Below are 16,126 nucleotides of genomic sequence, written 5' to 3'. Positions count from 1 at the left end.
TTTAATTCCTTAATGTTTTTAATCTTTACGAAAATTTAAAAGAAAAGGAGTATTGCTTTTTCCATTGCATTGATTATTAATACAACAATTATACTTTTAAAGAAATAAAATAAAAGAGAGCTTATTATGTATCGATGACATTAAACTTTCTACTTATTAAATAAATAAATTAAAATCTAAAAGAAATAATATTATAGATTTACATATATTTGATTTGTACTCTTTTTTTCCCCTTAAAATAATGAAATACATAAATTTTGATATAATGAACTTTTAAAACATCACTTCGACACTTTATTATATTCGAATTTCCTTACCTGTAATGATGGATAAGGATAGTATAAATGATAAATTGATAGGGAAGAGAAGTTATCAGGAGGGAATGATGCACACATATAATGATAGTGCCAATCTAATGTTAATGAAGAAAATGCTCAAAATGAAATAGCCACTTCAAAAATGAGCAAATTTTTGAGAATATTAAGTGAAACTACGAATATTTATTTACGATGAATTATTCGTGAAGAATCTGAAGAGCAATATAAATGCGCAATAATTTTAACAATATCGAATATGCATAAACACACATAAAGGAAAGGAATGAGGGGAAAAGTTCATTGCAATCAATTCATTTCTTTTAAACAAATTAATTTCAGATGTATTCTTCTTTCGCGTCCTATTTTTTGAAAAGATGACCAAGATATAAGAAATAATTCGAAAGTTTCGCAGATTCCTATTCGGAATAAAAATTTTGCAGTGAATATAATGTTACAGTATTTGACAGGACTTGATAAAAAACAGGTGGAACTGTATTGTAGAACAGTAGTAAATATATAAAATTAAGTTACCTTTTAATGAGTTAGTCAAAAAAGGAAAGCTTTTTGTAATTAATGCAAAAACTAATTCCACCTATCTGTTTGGATTTATTTAACATTCCTGCTCGATTAATATCATATCATTTTTGATGACGAATGACAAAAATACTATGATATACTTATGATGGCTAGCATGGTAAACCACCAGACTAATAAGACAACTATATACTTACTTCGGCTATCTAAAAAGCAAAGAAAAACCAGATATATCTGGAAAATTTTAATATCCGGAATATTTCCATTCACTGTCACATATGAACTCACCCCATCAAACATTGTCATCCATATTTGACAGTAATTATTATAACAGATAAAAGATTGCATAGATAAAGCAATATTATAGAAAAAAAAGTGACAGTAATATACAAAAGCAATACGCCAATATATGAAGCATTGAGACACAACACAAAGAATCAATAATAACTATTGCCTTTCGAGAAAAAAAAAAACCGATGTCCCGTCTAGTTATATATAGGTGAACATCTGCTAACGAAACACCTGCTAACAACTTTACAGTATCCAGCAGTGTCATTTTCTGTTCCTGTATTCAACTATCAGATGCTGGCAATAGTATTTAAGTATTGAGGAATAGGGAAGAGAATATGTTATGAGAAGGCAAACGATGCATATATAGCATTTATGAAATAGAATTTAGAAATGAATCAATCAATCTTTAATAAGTCCAAATAATCTAGTGCTTGAAAAAAAGAAAAAGAGTGAAGCGGTAAGTTCTAGCTAGTAAAATGTGAAACTTTTTTTTCCTTTGAAATTCAAAGAAAACTAACTCAAGCGCAAGTCACAAGTAACTGGCTTTTTTTTTATTGAGATGATGTGAAGACATATACACGAGACGTTCGTTTAATTAAAACTTGTCGTTGCTGGAAACAAAATTCATTTCACCACATTAATTCGGGCCTCAAGTTTATACAACAGTAGTATCTTGAAAATCGATATATGTTTCAGCAAGGAACTGATCCATTAGTAGTTATGATTATTTGTCGATAAAAAAGTGACACATTCTTACAAATCACACTCATTCTGATACAGGATATCGTGGAAATTTTCGTTTCTCTAATTACGGCACTGAGTTAAAGTAATGAGAAAGCTAACAGTTGAGAAAAAAATACGTCAGTAAATAAGGGAATGAAATCACGAAGAAATAAAACGAATCAACAATTAAAAAGATTGAAATTCAACGTTGTATTTTGTAGGATGAATCATCGGAAATTAAATATCGTAAAAACAAATCAGTAAAGCAACAATGATGATTACGAAATTATAATTATCTTTTTTCTCTCCCTTCCTTGCAATAAGATTAGCATCTTCACTTGCACCGTCTAAAATCGGCTAATACTTACAAGATCGAATTAGAAATGGGACAAAATAAGTACAACTAGAAAACCGATTACTGGTAGTCAATCTAATAATTAAGATTAACTTATTTTCTCAAATACAACCAATAATGTAACCATAGCGCATTTAATTCTTACCTATAGACTGTTCAGGATTTCTAACTTACAAAAGCAATTTGTTTTAAATTTTTCTAAAGAAAATTTCTTTGTTGTATGGATCAAAAGAATTATTAGAAAAACCAGAGAATTATCAAGAATTATCCAAACTTTGGTCACCAGACTTAAACCTCCATTAGAACAACAATTACAGAACATATCATCAAGCACACAGTTTTCTTCAAAAGCTCTGAAAATTGAGCATATGAGCTTAAAAGTAATAATACCTTTATTTTATTGTGTGATGATGAAATTACAAGAAAATAAGGCTAATATAGAAACAGTACGCAGAGGTATTCAGTCTATTAATGGAAAGCTTCCTTATTCGCTTAAAAATGAAAGCACTCACACAATAATACATTTAGTCTGCATCTTTGATTCACTAACTCAAATATCCAACTATTTCTGCCCTGATCTAACATCCTAAAAACAAAAACCATTCTTAAAAGAACGATGCAAAAATCAGTCGCGTACAACCGATATCAATGATACTTCCGTGATGCAGGTACGCAATTTCATGACTGTAGTTCGCACTGCTGGAGGCTGTACATGAACAAAGAAGAATATTCGTAGTGCAATCATCACTATTTCTGTACGTTATTCCATTAACACGAAAACGATCGCCATGCTTCAGAAGGAGTTCAAATCGTCGAGAAACCTTTAAAAAAAAATGAAAACATAGCGTCCTTTGATTACTAGATTGGTCTTGATCACAGTTTCATCAGCTTTTTTTTCTGCTAGAAAATCCGGGAATTCTGAAAAATCGAAAAAAGAAATTCTGGAAAACTATTCAATTCGTTCATTCGCTAAAGAAATCTACAAGGGATTTATATCTGCGTGACTTCTGGACACACCTATTAAATCCAACAATATCGACAAATATTTTGGTCTGCCAAACGATAGACTAATTTATTTGTCGCATTTTGAGCTGATTTGAAATCCTAAATTTTTTCAACAAGAGATTTAGCCTTACAAAAATCCAATGGCAACGGTCTGAGTCAAGAGAATGCGAATAAACAAACAAGTGCAACACAAGTCATTGAACTCAAATCTTTAAGTAAATAAACAAACTTAACAATAAACTACACCGAAAAGAAAATGATATCATAGCGAAATGATAAAAGAACTTACTTTATTAAATAGTAATACAGCATGACGTCCAGCGATTGCACGACAAAGCGGTGCAACTTTTCTGAGATTGAAATCGCAAGATGAGTCGGTGCCTATAGTTGTTTTCACTTGTTGTATAGGGTAAGCATCCATGCCACTGGCTTTTAATACAGCTAGCACTGGCATATCATTATGTAAAATTTCTGCAACGAAGGAAATTAGAAAAAATTTGATTTAAAATTTTCACTTAAAAGATTTGAGCAAAGTATCATCTTAATGGAGGCAAAGCATACTTTTAAAAATATGAGTCAAAGACAGCGATACCCGTCGACATCGAAATATATATATATATATATATATATATGTATATACCTTGTCCACTAATAAACATGAAAGTATCCGGAAGGCTAACTTTTTTCAAATTTCAACTCCGTAATATTGCGAGAACTTTCCGCGGCACATAGTAACTGCTCCAGTCTTTGACAAGCAAGAGAACCAATAATGCGATATTCCACACTCTGCGAATTTTCCATCAACGACAGGCAGCCGCGTCGAATGCGTTTTAACAACGATGGTTCTATGAAATTCGCCTGAAAAGATAGGAAAATGAATAGCGGGACTTAACTGTAAATTTTGGAAACCAAAAATATTTCTTATATTTAAAAAATAAATTTCAATTCAAACTGTTACCAAACCATAACATTGCATATGAACATCGTTTTGTGATTTTGATTGATGCTGCTGCTCCGTCTCTCCAGCTTCCACAATCAATACTTCTCTTGTGATATCCGGCATTTTCTCCGAAGCATTTTCATCCTGCTTTTCACTCAAATCGGCTCTTGAATCTCTGGATAAATCTAGTTCAACCTGCATTTTCTGCATACGCACAATATTTTCAAACCATAAATCTTGCTCCTTTTCACTCGGTAACTCATCTTTTTTCCACCGGTTCCATCGTGTTTCATACAATTTCTTGATGCAGTCAGGAACGGAAAAATATGGACCATTTCTCTAAAAATTGAAACTGAATATAGAAATTATTAATTTATTGGATAATTAGTTAAGCTAAATGTTATAATAAAAAGTATGCTGGATTTCTTTCAAAAAGGAAACTAACATAGGAGTCTATGTCCAACACGTTATTACGATTCTGATATCCCGTTTGGTTGACAGAAATCGGTAACTCTTATTCATTAATTAACATGAGAAAATCGATCAATAAATGTTGGTAGTTAAGAAAAAGCCCAAAAAAACAACTCGTAGTGAAGGATTTTCGTAGCGAAGGACTCGTAGTGAAAGGAAGGATTTTTGTTAAAATTATTAGTGGAAATTATTAGTGCAAATAAAAATAAGCTGTTAATACTAAAAATTATTTTGAAGATGGAAAAAAACAAATTTCAGAAAATAACATTATGAATAAGATAATAATACAGTGGATCAACCAACCCTAGCAGTAACATCCCCCATCACTTCAACAGCAGCTTCTCGTTCCAGACGAGTTTTTTTTGAGGAATGAAATTTTGATTAAATGTTCATCAACCGGCTGTCTAGCATACTTCCGCCAGATAAGTAATCGTTTACGCAAAGAAAGTGTTTTTGCTAATTTTCGATCCTGGAATATTGCTGACATATGAATATTTGAACTTATTAAACCATAATAGAGAATTGTTTTGTTTTCACCGTGACACTAGAAAATATTTTAAAAAATTTTTGGAAGTTTTTTACTGAAAAAATTCAATTGACTCCGCCTTCTTATTATGAAATAAACAAAAAGCATAATTCACGATTCTTGAAAACTTCTGAAAAATTTTAACTTTTTGACGGTGTTTTTCCCTTTTTTTTTCTCAAACATGGGTATATTTCTAACGTAAACTTAAAGAATGAAACAATAGTGATAAAACCATTTCTAACAAACAGTGGTAATCAGCTGTCAAATATTTGTATATACATATACATATATATATATATATATATATAATTTATCTAACCAAAATATGTTCCACATGAGCTGGACACATCCATTTATCTTTCGGTACTGAAGGAAGAGGAGGTGTAAGGCAATCAAGATGATAGCAGAGTGAACAAAAATCACACTGAATAATTGTCGACTTTTCATTTCTCCTGAAATTAAGCAAAACATATCAAATCAGCAAATGAAAGGAACGATTTTGATTTATTACAAGAACTGAAATGGTATTAAAGAATGAATGTGGACATAAACAGCGAAGTTTCTTACAGATGTATAAAAGGAAGTTAATTATACCACAGTTATTTCCATCCAATTCACCTCATGGTCAGTTTTAAACTAAATTTGTTTGGTTTTAGTTAACCTAAAGGGCATAATTTTTGCCTGTTTACTTGAACTTCTTGATCTTGGAACATCTTTTGCTACTTCTGTAAAATCATATCTAGAGAAACTGTTTTTCATTTAGCTCCATCATGATGGAGGAAGAAGAGTTCTTTGAAGTTTTTGTAGCAATTGTAGGACGCCAGCAATCACCATTTTCTTTTAAAAGCCTGCAAAAATATCAACTAACGATGCACAAAGATGACAGATTGCTTTCGGCGGCGGCACTAATTGTGTGGATGTTAACCGCTCATCAAACGGTAAAGGTGGAATTTCACAAGATAAATCATGCGGTAAGGAGAACTGTTCAGCATTTGCAGCCAAAGCTGCATCAGCTAGTACTGCTAATGCACTAAGGCTACGGTCTGCACTTTGTTCCTTAATACCAGAAATCGCATGACTTCGGCGTACATCCAATGAGGAGTGCTCAACATCCTATAAAAGAAGGAAAATACAAGCTGATGGAATATCATTTTAGTTTGGAACAAAAAAGAAAATCCGCAGAGACTGGTCCGTAAAGTCCTTTCTGTACCTACTGGGTGCTATAAAAGAAACAAGTATAATTGGAGTTCTCAATTAATTGGAGTTCCGACAAATTTGTGCATTAAAAACACACATTAACAACCGAAAAAATAGCGGACAATACCACAGATTTTGATTTCGTTTGATTTCATATTACTAACTATCAATAGATTTTGACTTGGTTTGGTTTCGTGTTACTAAATATCAATATGTCATTTGTTTTTGGAAGCTGATAATCAGCAATATTAGGGCGTAGAGAAATGAAAATATGACATGCATATAGAAATAAAAAGTTTGAAGTAACGCGCATTTTCCTACCTAAATGTCATAATCTGAATCAAATGTTTGTTTATTCAAGGAAATTACAGTGCAAAAGAGAAGCTGGAGTCCTGACAAATCACTACGAGATAATTCCACAAATCAATCACTACCTCTCCAATTTCTGAGGATGTATGTAAACAAGCATCTGATTCAGACTTTGACATTTAAATATCTGTACAAAATTTCTTAGAAGATCCAGCGACTGATTTAGAGGAAATTTCGCTACTAATAATGTGATGAATACTCACTCTGTGTAATTTTCAGACACATCAGATGCCAAGTTCGTCATGGGTAAACATTAAATTTAATTGGGATAAAGAAATCTGTTAGTAACTTAATGTAGTATATTTGTACAAAGTATTGTACAGAATGCATTATAAGGTTAAACCTCCCGAAAAGTTAAAAACATCAATTTACCAATTTCGGTACTTTTTTGATTATCTTTGGACTGGTATCATGTGCCACTGCATGCATACAACGATTACATAGCCATTTTCCACTTGGGATAGAACTTCGTTCAATAGGTGGTTCGTGACACATTAAATGGAATGATGCTGGGCAACGATCACAGCATAAAAGCTCACCACCTTCCTGCAAATTCCGTACAAATGATAATGTTGATATTTCACGAAAGAGCAATCACTTGGGGTCTTGAAAATGCTGTCAAAATCTAAACTTTCATCAGGATAACTAATGTTGCTGACTTTCAAACTCAACCTCAAACTTTTAAATTTAAATAAGGAACTAACTTCCACCATACATTCTCAGGAAAATCGGAGTTTAAAAAAATTAAAATTACCATGCAGGCACTGCAGTACTGCGAATTTATTGATTTCCAACGTCGAGCTGGTTTTTCTTTTATCACCGATGACACCTTCTTTGTTTTGCTACTTGTTGTTGGACATGCGGTACAAGCCTCGATATACTGCAACGGACAAAACAAATAATGATAGATTATACTCTTTATTATCCTTCAGATCAAAAAACTACCTTGATAAGATCATTTTTCATTTATTTTTTCCTTGGTTTAAGTTGTTGCTTAATTCTTGTAACCCTGAGACAGACTGGACTAATCTATTTTTCGAAATGCATATAGTTGCTATCCCATTCATTCAGCAGTTCCATATATCAATCATAATTTATACATTTATCATAACGATTATTCTCCAATTATATAACTAAATTAATACTATAAATGCATATTCAACATTCCTTGACATGGAAATTCGATATGGAATGTTGAATTTTATTCTACCTGCCAGAATAATTGATCACTTCTATTTCTCAACTAAACAGTGCCAAAATCCGATTAATTCTCCGGCTTATATATGCACAGGTAAACACCACGTCACACCACACACACACATTTACAAATACACACAGACGCACATACACACACACTCACATACACACGCACACACGCATACACACACACGTACATACATACACATGCACATACATACACACGCACATACACATACAACACACGCACACATACAAACACATCGGGATAAATATGCAAATAACATATATAAATATGAAAAAAACAACATTTTAAACATCTCAAAAACATCAAAATCAGTTCGCGAGATAAATATGCCAAAAGAAAGAAGTAATTAAGAATCGAAGTTGAAAAGTACCTGAAATTTATTGAAGAGATAAATGAAAAAAAAGATCTAAAATACCTCGAGAAGGCCAGTATCCTGATCAAATACAGGATCGCTGTCATCTTTCGTCTCGTTGTCCATAAAACTGCAATGAACAACACCTTATATGTGGTGCGGTAAACCTAAAAAAGTAAAACAGCAGATCATTGTGTAAATATGAATGTACGACATTTCGATAAAAATTTTCGAACCCATATTTTCCTTTTCTTTCCGATAGATATTATTGGATAAGAGTTATCAAATTATGCTGATAGAAAGTTAAGCTTATCAATCATTCTTCAGACTGGGAATCCGAAATCATCACATTACTAGACAGATTAGTTAATGGAAATCGAACTTTCTTGACAGAAAATTAATAAAATCACAAAATATGTCGCTTTATTTTCTCTCAATCATCCTTATCATTCTTCTATAATATTTCGTCATTCGCAATCTAATCATTGTTTCGTCCTTTGATTCTATTACTATTAGAAGACTGCTCTTCTTTTGCTTTCCCATACTCTAAACTCCTCAACACTTTTTCTCAGCCTTACTGTTCTTCGATATATTTAAAGTAATTCCGGTAAAGGACTAAATCAGACTTGTAACAATATTCCGAATCCTGAAACAACTCCTTCCCTACCGTTAATCAAAAAACGAAATATCGTGTACTAAATTGGTTGTCGAACTACCTTTGTCGCAACTCGTACACCGACCTGTCAACTAGAGTAGTTCGGTTACCTTTTTCGGTGACGATGTCTGGGAATTTGGAAGATTTCTTGGTTTGAACTTTGAAATTGTTACATAATCCATCCAAAATTATGAAGGGGTTTTAGAATTTCGACCAGGAAATTACTGGGATCTTATGAATTTTTTGTTAAAAGATTCCCGGTTTCTTGAAGACTTTTGAAAATTCGGTGTGAGAATTCTTTCACAATCGTTTCAGGTGTTTTTTTTTTTTAAATGTTCTTTTTTTTTTCGTAGCTCTTAACAGGAAATCTCATGAATCTTCAGTTGACCTTGAACGTTTTTCAGCATCACTGATGAAATTAAGTTTCCCGTATTCCATCCCTTGCATTTTCGACCTCCATCTTCAAAGTTTATACATATTCCTCCAACAACGATGATTTCATTTTAAATTATACATGCCATCTTATGAATTTCATTCTCCACTTCCACTCACTCCTTCATATTCTAATGTAAATCCTTTTAAAACCAAACATAATTGTGTTGAAATTGCCACAACTGTTGCAGTTTTCCCAAATTTTCAGAAAATTTTTGGGACATATTTGAAATGATATAGATGAATTGTCTTTTTCTGCTTTTATTATATATTGGTATCAATGTAAACATCAATTCGCCGTTGATATGCAGTATGTCCGCTACGAATGAAGAGGAACACTGTTCCGCTCTGGTACCGTATGCAAAACCTATGATACTGCAAGAATTCTCTAGTGATCACAGAATGGTAACAATCAGTGGCCGAACATTTCAATTACGTCAAGATTGGCAACGAAATGGTGTCGCTGGAGTGATTTGGGATTCGGTATGATTCTGTAATGGTAATTACACTGTACTTATTGGTGGTATTAATATAATACATAATAATACGGTAGGGTACGGCAACGCCTTAGTTGGACGATACATTTGACCACTTCTACTGCAGTTAAAGATTATCGGTTTGCTATTTTTTCGGTATGCGTATGATTAGATAAAACGGACTTGTACATAACAAAGTCACATGACAAAATCTTTTCCTTCTTTTAAATTCAACAGTAAGTAAAAGTTATGATGTGCCTTTTTTTTGGTCGCATTTAATTCTGATCCCTGTAACTATGTAGAATCTTCGCTAAATTGTCAACTTTATAGTAAGACTTCCACAGTTCGAGTATCATCTTCTATCCTGGCTCAAGTATAATTGTGCTTGAATCTCCCATTTGTACTTTCCACACTTAAAAAATGTTTTTTTCAAGAGCATCGCCTTGGCTCGGTACATTTCGGAACATCCAGAATTGGTAATGAATCGGACGGTACTGGAACTCGGTGCGGGATTGGGTTTACCAAGTATCGTCTCAACCTATCAAGATGCTATGCTTATCCATGTGACGGATCGAGCAAGTACTATAAGTTTACTGGAAGAGAATGTTCGTCAGAATGCAAAGAACGATTGTGACATAGAAATTTTCGCATTTGATTGGAACGTTGACAAATTATCGCAGAAATATCAGGTATGTAATTCCTTGCAGAACAGTGAACAAAGGAAGACTTAGGAAACAGCTCATTCAGAAAATAGCTCATTCTTTGTCCCTTGATTCATCTGAAGCTGATGACTTTATTAAGGAGATGTTTACGCACGGCATGAAAATTGTTTGGGAAATCTATTCAAGATGTAGACCGCTAAATATGCCTCCAAAATTTGAATGTCGAGATAGTGCATCGTAATATGAGGAACTTTTAGGTGATTAATTGGGGAATTTTTATGGCGAAAAACAGTGAATATTATAGTAAAAATTTTTATTCTGTAAATTCCCGAAATCTTATGGATGCATACTGTGAATTGTTCAGGTACTTTTCAGGTTATTCTAGGAGCTGATCTTATCTACGGTGGCATTAGATTTGAACCGTTGATGAAATTGTTTTGGGATGCTAGTGACCACGATACGACCATATATTTGTGCAGTAAAATACGTTATCAAAGAGATCAAGATTTTTATGATCAACTTGTACAGGAACAGTTTGATGTTCGGAAAATTTTCTATGAAACTGAGTTTTCTGTAAACATTTTTGAAATTAAAAAACTGGCAAATTATTAGAACACAGTAATGTACGAAGTACTCACTCTTGTTTATTCATTTTCTTGAATTCCTTAATGAGGAAAAAATTTCCACAATTGATACTGTTACCCTAATCATGCGGAGCTTAGAACTTGGCTATCGTGAGGAAAGCTTTAAACCGAGAAATAATATCGATTGGTCATTAATCTTTACTCAACACCCGCTTCCAAACTGCTTACTGATTTGAACTAGTTATAGTGTTTTAGATGTTGATGTAGCTTATCTAGCTCAATTTCCGATTTTTTCGATTTCCGATGAGCGATTTATCATTATTCACCATTACACATCACTTTCTATTAAATATACCTAACAATCCCAAACTATTTATGATTTTTGGGACCAACACAAATTAGCTTCAGTAATCAGTTCCTTTCCTTCTCGATGTAATGAATTCGCGCAAGGCATTCAGCAGCAATAGAAATTTCATATTGTTTCATGAAATTTAAACAGTTATTACAAATCTCACTGCTTTCCATTTGACAAGAACAACTTGTCCGGATTGCTGTTCGCATGAATTCTAAACAGTTACCATCCTTTTTGCACTCCGGAAATGACCGATGTCGTGGACAAACCCAGCATTCGTTCACTTCATTTCCTCGGTCCTTTATAATAAGTTGAAGTAATGAACTGAGTTGCGCTAGGTTCACCCGAATATCTGCAGCCAATATTTTCTGCAAAAAAAGTAATCATATGCTGGCCAAAATAGAGTGTTAATAAGGAGAACTTGTTGCAATTCCCTGAAAAATCACAACAACCCAACCTACTTGTAATTTCTTGAAACATTTTTGTCCATAGAAAAATAATGAAATCTTTGCATTTACATTTTGGAATGGAATAACAGATCTTGATAAAAGTTTTTCAAAGTTTCCGAATTCTATTTTTTTTACAATTAAATGATCGAATGGCTATTAAATATCCCGGTGCTTCTACAAAGCGCGTCTAGACCACTACGAAGAATCACCTATAAAACTACACATTAGATGATTACCTCGCAGTAGCTGTTGTATTCCTCGGATGAGAAACAAGATCTACAATCGGCTAATTCCCTGTCTATATCCATCAGACGTTTGATTATCAGTTCAACAATTAAATCCACATTACTTGCATTAACAAAGTTATGGTTGATGGAAACTGTATCTTCCTAAATTTCGAGAATTTTGTCTGTAATATCTAGTCTCGCAGAATTCTCACAAAATGTAACTTGAGAAACTTGCCGCAGCCTTGCGACCATAATAATGGATTTGGTTAAAGCGCGAAGCGACATATTTCTAAAAGCTCTAAGTCGAGAATGTATAGTAGAATTTGATCGTTGGTGATTATGCAGTCCAAACCATTGATAAACAGCACCACTGGAAGGGAGGGAAGAAACAGTGTGGTAATCAGCATCTTAAATTTCGGAAATCGACCAAGGCCGGATATAATTACCCAGTCATCCATTAAACATTCTTTCAAAATTGTATTCTTTGGATTTGCATTCAAACTTTTCTGTAAGTCTTAATTTGCTGACTTGTAAAAAAAGCCTGACCAAATTATGTACTTGATGATACCAATTGGAAGGAACGAAAACAATTTCCCCTTCTTCTTGGATGAATGATATGACAGTAGCTTTAGGCCATTTATCTTGAACCGTTCGAATATCTTCTAAAAATGTGTCACGATCAATTCTAAAGCATTCTTCCCTGTTCGGTGGTACAAAATACCAAAGCTTTCGTCCGCAAATATTGGCCGACCAACTATATGAACTCATCACATCGGCATGAAATGGTGTCCTACAATAATATACTTTCAATGTTTCACACTGTAGACTTTAACAGAATTAAAAAATCATTTTCGAAAATGATTTCTGAACTTTAACATTACTTTTAAAATTCACTAATTTACCTAAAATGTCATTCGAAATTTGTTCGTCTTTTTGATTTTTTCTTTACATGTATTTCCCTGTATTTTTAATTTTTAATTCATTCATTTTCTTTTACAATATTTCTCAACTTTTTTTTACGAAAAGTAAAAAAAGTTCTCCGAACTTTCTCCATCTCTTTTAGTTTTCGCAAAGTTCTCATCTTTCTATATTTCATCTTACTATTTGCTTATCGATTTTCCAACCTTAAATGTGTATGATCGCACTAGTTTAAACTGTCAATTTTTTAAAAAAAATGTCATATTACAGAAAGTTTATAAGCGAATTCTGACAATAGCTGAGATGAATGCCTATTCTTACTAACTTTTATTAACTTTCTAACTTCTTTCATTAATTTTTTTCACTAACCCTTTAATCTTCCAAGAGTAAAAATTAAAAATAACTTTTAATTTTTCAACTTTATTAACTTCCTTTTTTTTGAAGTAACTCATGAATAGATCTGGACAAAGATCTACTCCATACAAAACTTACTTACTTGATAATCTATTCTAATAAAGCCTAACAAACCAAGTATTCTTGGCTCCGAAATAAACGAAGCGATAGTCGCCTAGTTGATTACGCTCATCATTTGACCATAGTTCATTGTTTATCCAATCAAAACGTAAAACAGATGGTAATCCATACATTTCGTAGGATGTCCCCGATTCTCTGCAAACGACAGATCAGTAAGAAATCAGAATTTCTAAAGAAAAATTCATGAAAGCTCACTAAACCATTAATAACTTACTGCTGAAAATGCCAATCTTTGACATAGCCAATATTATTTGACCCATTATTCTTTCGCATTATCTCAATATAATCCTTAAGCTTCATTTTCTGACATTTCATAAAGTTTAGGGAACATGAAGATGAGGACTTTTCCTCATAATCCATACATTTTTCACGATTTTCCATTATCTTATCAATTCTTTCTTTGACCAATGGTACTTCCATATGCCCTATAATACGAATAACAATACTTATCTTGATAGTAAGAAAGAAGGAATGCTTTACGAAACGAACAAATTAAAGTGAATCACAAATTGTGGAGAAAAAGAATAATGAAGTATATGTTTTCGACAGCACTGTTGATAAGATATACTGTTGACAAATCATGCTACAAATAGCTAATCATTTGCTGATATCAATGATCAATTCCAAAAGGTTAACAATGTAACCCATATTAATCGTTTGTCACATTACTGATGCATCAGATCGCCTAATCTACATGAATAAGAATGTTGCGAACGTTTTACTAAATGTTCCTCCTATTGTCACGTTAAACAATGATCCATTTGGAATGAATTTTCCAGATGAAATCATATAAAGATTGAAAAAGGAAACCAACAGTGTTACAAAAAAGCGTTCATGATTCAGATTTATAACCTATTTAATACCCTTATTAAAAAAAAAAATAAAAAAGAATGGACAGAAAAAATAATAAGAAAAATAGATGAACGGAGAAGTATTTGAAAGGCAATTCTTTTAAAGTTATAAATCGCAAAATACATATTTGTTCGAAAATAATTAATTTGTTTTGTTTGCAACACAAAAAACTAACCATATTTTTTAATAAAAAACTCGACATTTATAGCACTTTTCCCATTAACATGTTTCACCCATTGCCGTCGACTTTTCCATTTAGCCGTTGCTTTGGTATATATTCTACAGGGTTGATTTTTGAGCATGAAATCAATAAAAACATCAAGCGCTCTTCTTCGTTCTAGGCGTATCATTGGAAATGATAAGTTGGAAGTGTCACACAATTGTCCTTCTATCATTGCCATCTTTATTTCTTACTAGTATCTGCAAATATTTGTTTAAATTTAAATTTAATTCTATCCCCTGTATACACTAATTTGAAATTGTGAACAACTAAAAATATATTCTTAGAAATGTTCACATTTTAAATCTCAATATTATTTGTTCCATCCAATCATATCCGTAATTTTAAGTTATGAATATTTTTTAAAATTACATTTCCAAATAATAAATTTACATTCCAATTTCAATTATTTATTCCACAATTTACATATTCATTTCAAAGCACAGAAAATGTTAGTGAAAACAGTGCTAATACTATGGAGATAATAGAGAATGATAAAAATCTATGATATAATGTATTTGCATTGATTGAGAAAACATGCAAATATATGACCTTCACGATATGAGCAGTGATTAAGAGTAAAAGAAAAGTTGCCATGTTTTGAAGAGAATGCAGTGATTAATGTTATTCTCGCAATAGCAGAAGACAAAATATCAAAGGAATATAATTGAAGAGTGATGAATTACAGTAATGAAGAGAAGGTGGGACAGCGAGTGAGAGTATGTAAATCTATAATCATAAAGTTACTTGATTAATAAATAATGACTAATAAATGGAGTTCCGGAAGTTGTGCCGGCGTAATAGTTTAAAAGAAAAAACCAAAAACTGATGTTAACTATAGGTCGCAATTCAAGTCGCTAAGAAAAAGCTAAGCTCATTTATAGCATATTATGCATACACAGTCGGTCCTTTTTTTTTGTTTTTTGATTTTGCCAATTAAATCGATTATGTTTTTAGGAAGTAATACGTGGGAGCGCATGTAAAGTTTCAGTGGGTTTAATGGATGTGAATCTGAATCTCGATGTTATCACTGGTTTGTTTCCATGTTTTTCATCCAATCTTGTCGCTGTTGCGAAATTTAAACCATTTTGGAAAATTTCTAAATAGATTACTTTGTAAAATCCATATTACCTTTCAGGTGTATAATTTATATTTCTCTTCTGTGATATCTGTCTAAGGAATGATTCATTCGTAGGTTTCTTTTGAAAAAAAAAAGGAAAGATTTATATTTGGGGTATTTTAATAGTGATTTTTATGGGTTCGAGTTTTTTTCACTCAAATTGGTGTATTTGCAATTATTCATTTGTGCTGGTCCACATATAATATGAATCTTTCAATGCTGCAAGCGGATAATGCAAAATTTTGGATTTTCGTTTCAGTTTCCATTGGTTTTACATGGTTTTGTTTGTATGAATTAAATTATATCCAAATTTTTAATTATCCCCAAATTTTAATTATTT

The 16,126-nt window shown here is 32.3% G+C and overlaps 4 protein-coding genes across 4 annotated transcripts in view; 2 read left to right on the top strand and 2 right to left on the bottom strand.

The window, feature by feature from the left end:
* Nucleotides 1-2,825: 2,825 nt before the first annotated feature.
* On the bottom strand, nt 2,826-8,478 carry LOAG_06940 (PHD-finger family protein; the record flags this gene model as incomplete). Its single annotated transcript, XM_003142474.2, has 10 exons — nt 8,369-8,478; nt 7,483-7,608; nt 7,101-7,274; nt 6,031-6,275; nt 5,482-5,614; nt 5,034-5,105; nt 4,184-4,504; nt 3,906-4,083; nt 3,515-3,696; nt 2,826-3,041 (listed from the first exon to the last, which is right to left on the bottom strand). Exons 1-10 carry the CDS (start codon nt 8,429-8,431, stop codon nt 2,826-2,828), a joined length of 1,710 nt encoding a protein of 569 aa, XP_003142522.1. The 5' UTR covers nt 8,432-8,478.
* Nucleotides 8,479-9,589: 1,111 nt separating this feature from the next.
* On the top strand, nt 9,590-11,142 carry LOAG_06939 (hypothetical protein; the record flags this gene model as incomplete). Its single annotated transcript, XM_003142473.2, has 3 exons — nt 9,590-9,875; nt 10,303-10,557; nt 10,906-11,142. Exons 1-3 carry the CDS (start codon nt 9,633-9,635, stop codon nt 11,140-11,142), a joined length of 735 nt encoding a protein of 244 aa, XP_003142521.2. The 5' UTR covers nt 9,590-9,632.
* Nucleotides 11,143-11,525: 383 nt separating this feature from the next.
* On the bottom strand, nt 11,526-14,874 carry LOAG_06938 (jmjC domain-containing protein; the record flags this gene model as incomplete). Its single annotated transcript, XM_020447292.1, has 6 exons — nt 14,622-14,874; nt 13,809-14,019; nt 13,589-13,729; nt 12,689-12,932; nt 12,152-12,304; nt 11,526-11,834 (listed from the first exon to the last, which is right to left on the bottom strand). Exons 1-6 carry the CDS (start codon nt 14,845-14,847, stop codon nt 11,526-11,528), a joined length of 1,284 nt encoding a protein of 427 aa, XP_020302464.1. The 5' UTR covers nt 14,848-14,874.
* Nucleotides 14,875-15,617: 743 nt separating this feature from the next.
* Nucleotides 15,618-16,126, top strand: part of LOAG_12813 — a 2,897-nt gene continuing 2,388 nt past the window's right edge. Inside the window, exon 1 of the mRNA XM_020448601.1 lies at nt 15,618-15,699. Coding sequence (XP_020305588.1) covers nt 15,666-15,699 — 34 coding nt within the window. The 5' untranslated portion in view covers nt 15,618-15,665. The remainder of the gene's footprint in view (nt 15,700-16,126) is intronic.

The sequence above is a fragment of the Loa loa genome (assembly GCF_000183805.2).
Source record: "Loa loa unplaced genomic scaffold supercont3.177, whole genome shotgun sequence".
In the NCBI taxonomy this organism is placed as follows: Eukaryota; Metazoa; Nematoda; class Chromadorea; order Rhabditida; family Onchocercidae; genus Loa; species Loa loa.
Note: the sequence above shows the minus strand (reverse complement) of the source record. Positions and strands in the feature narration are given on the sequence as shown.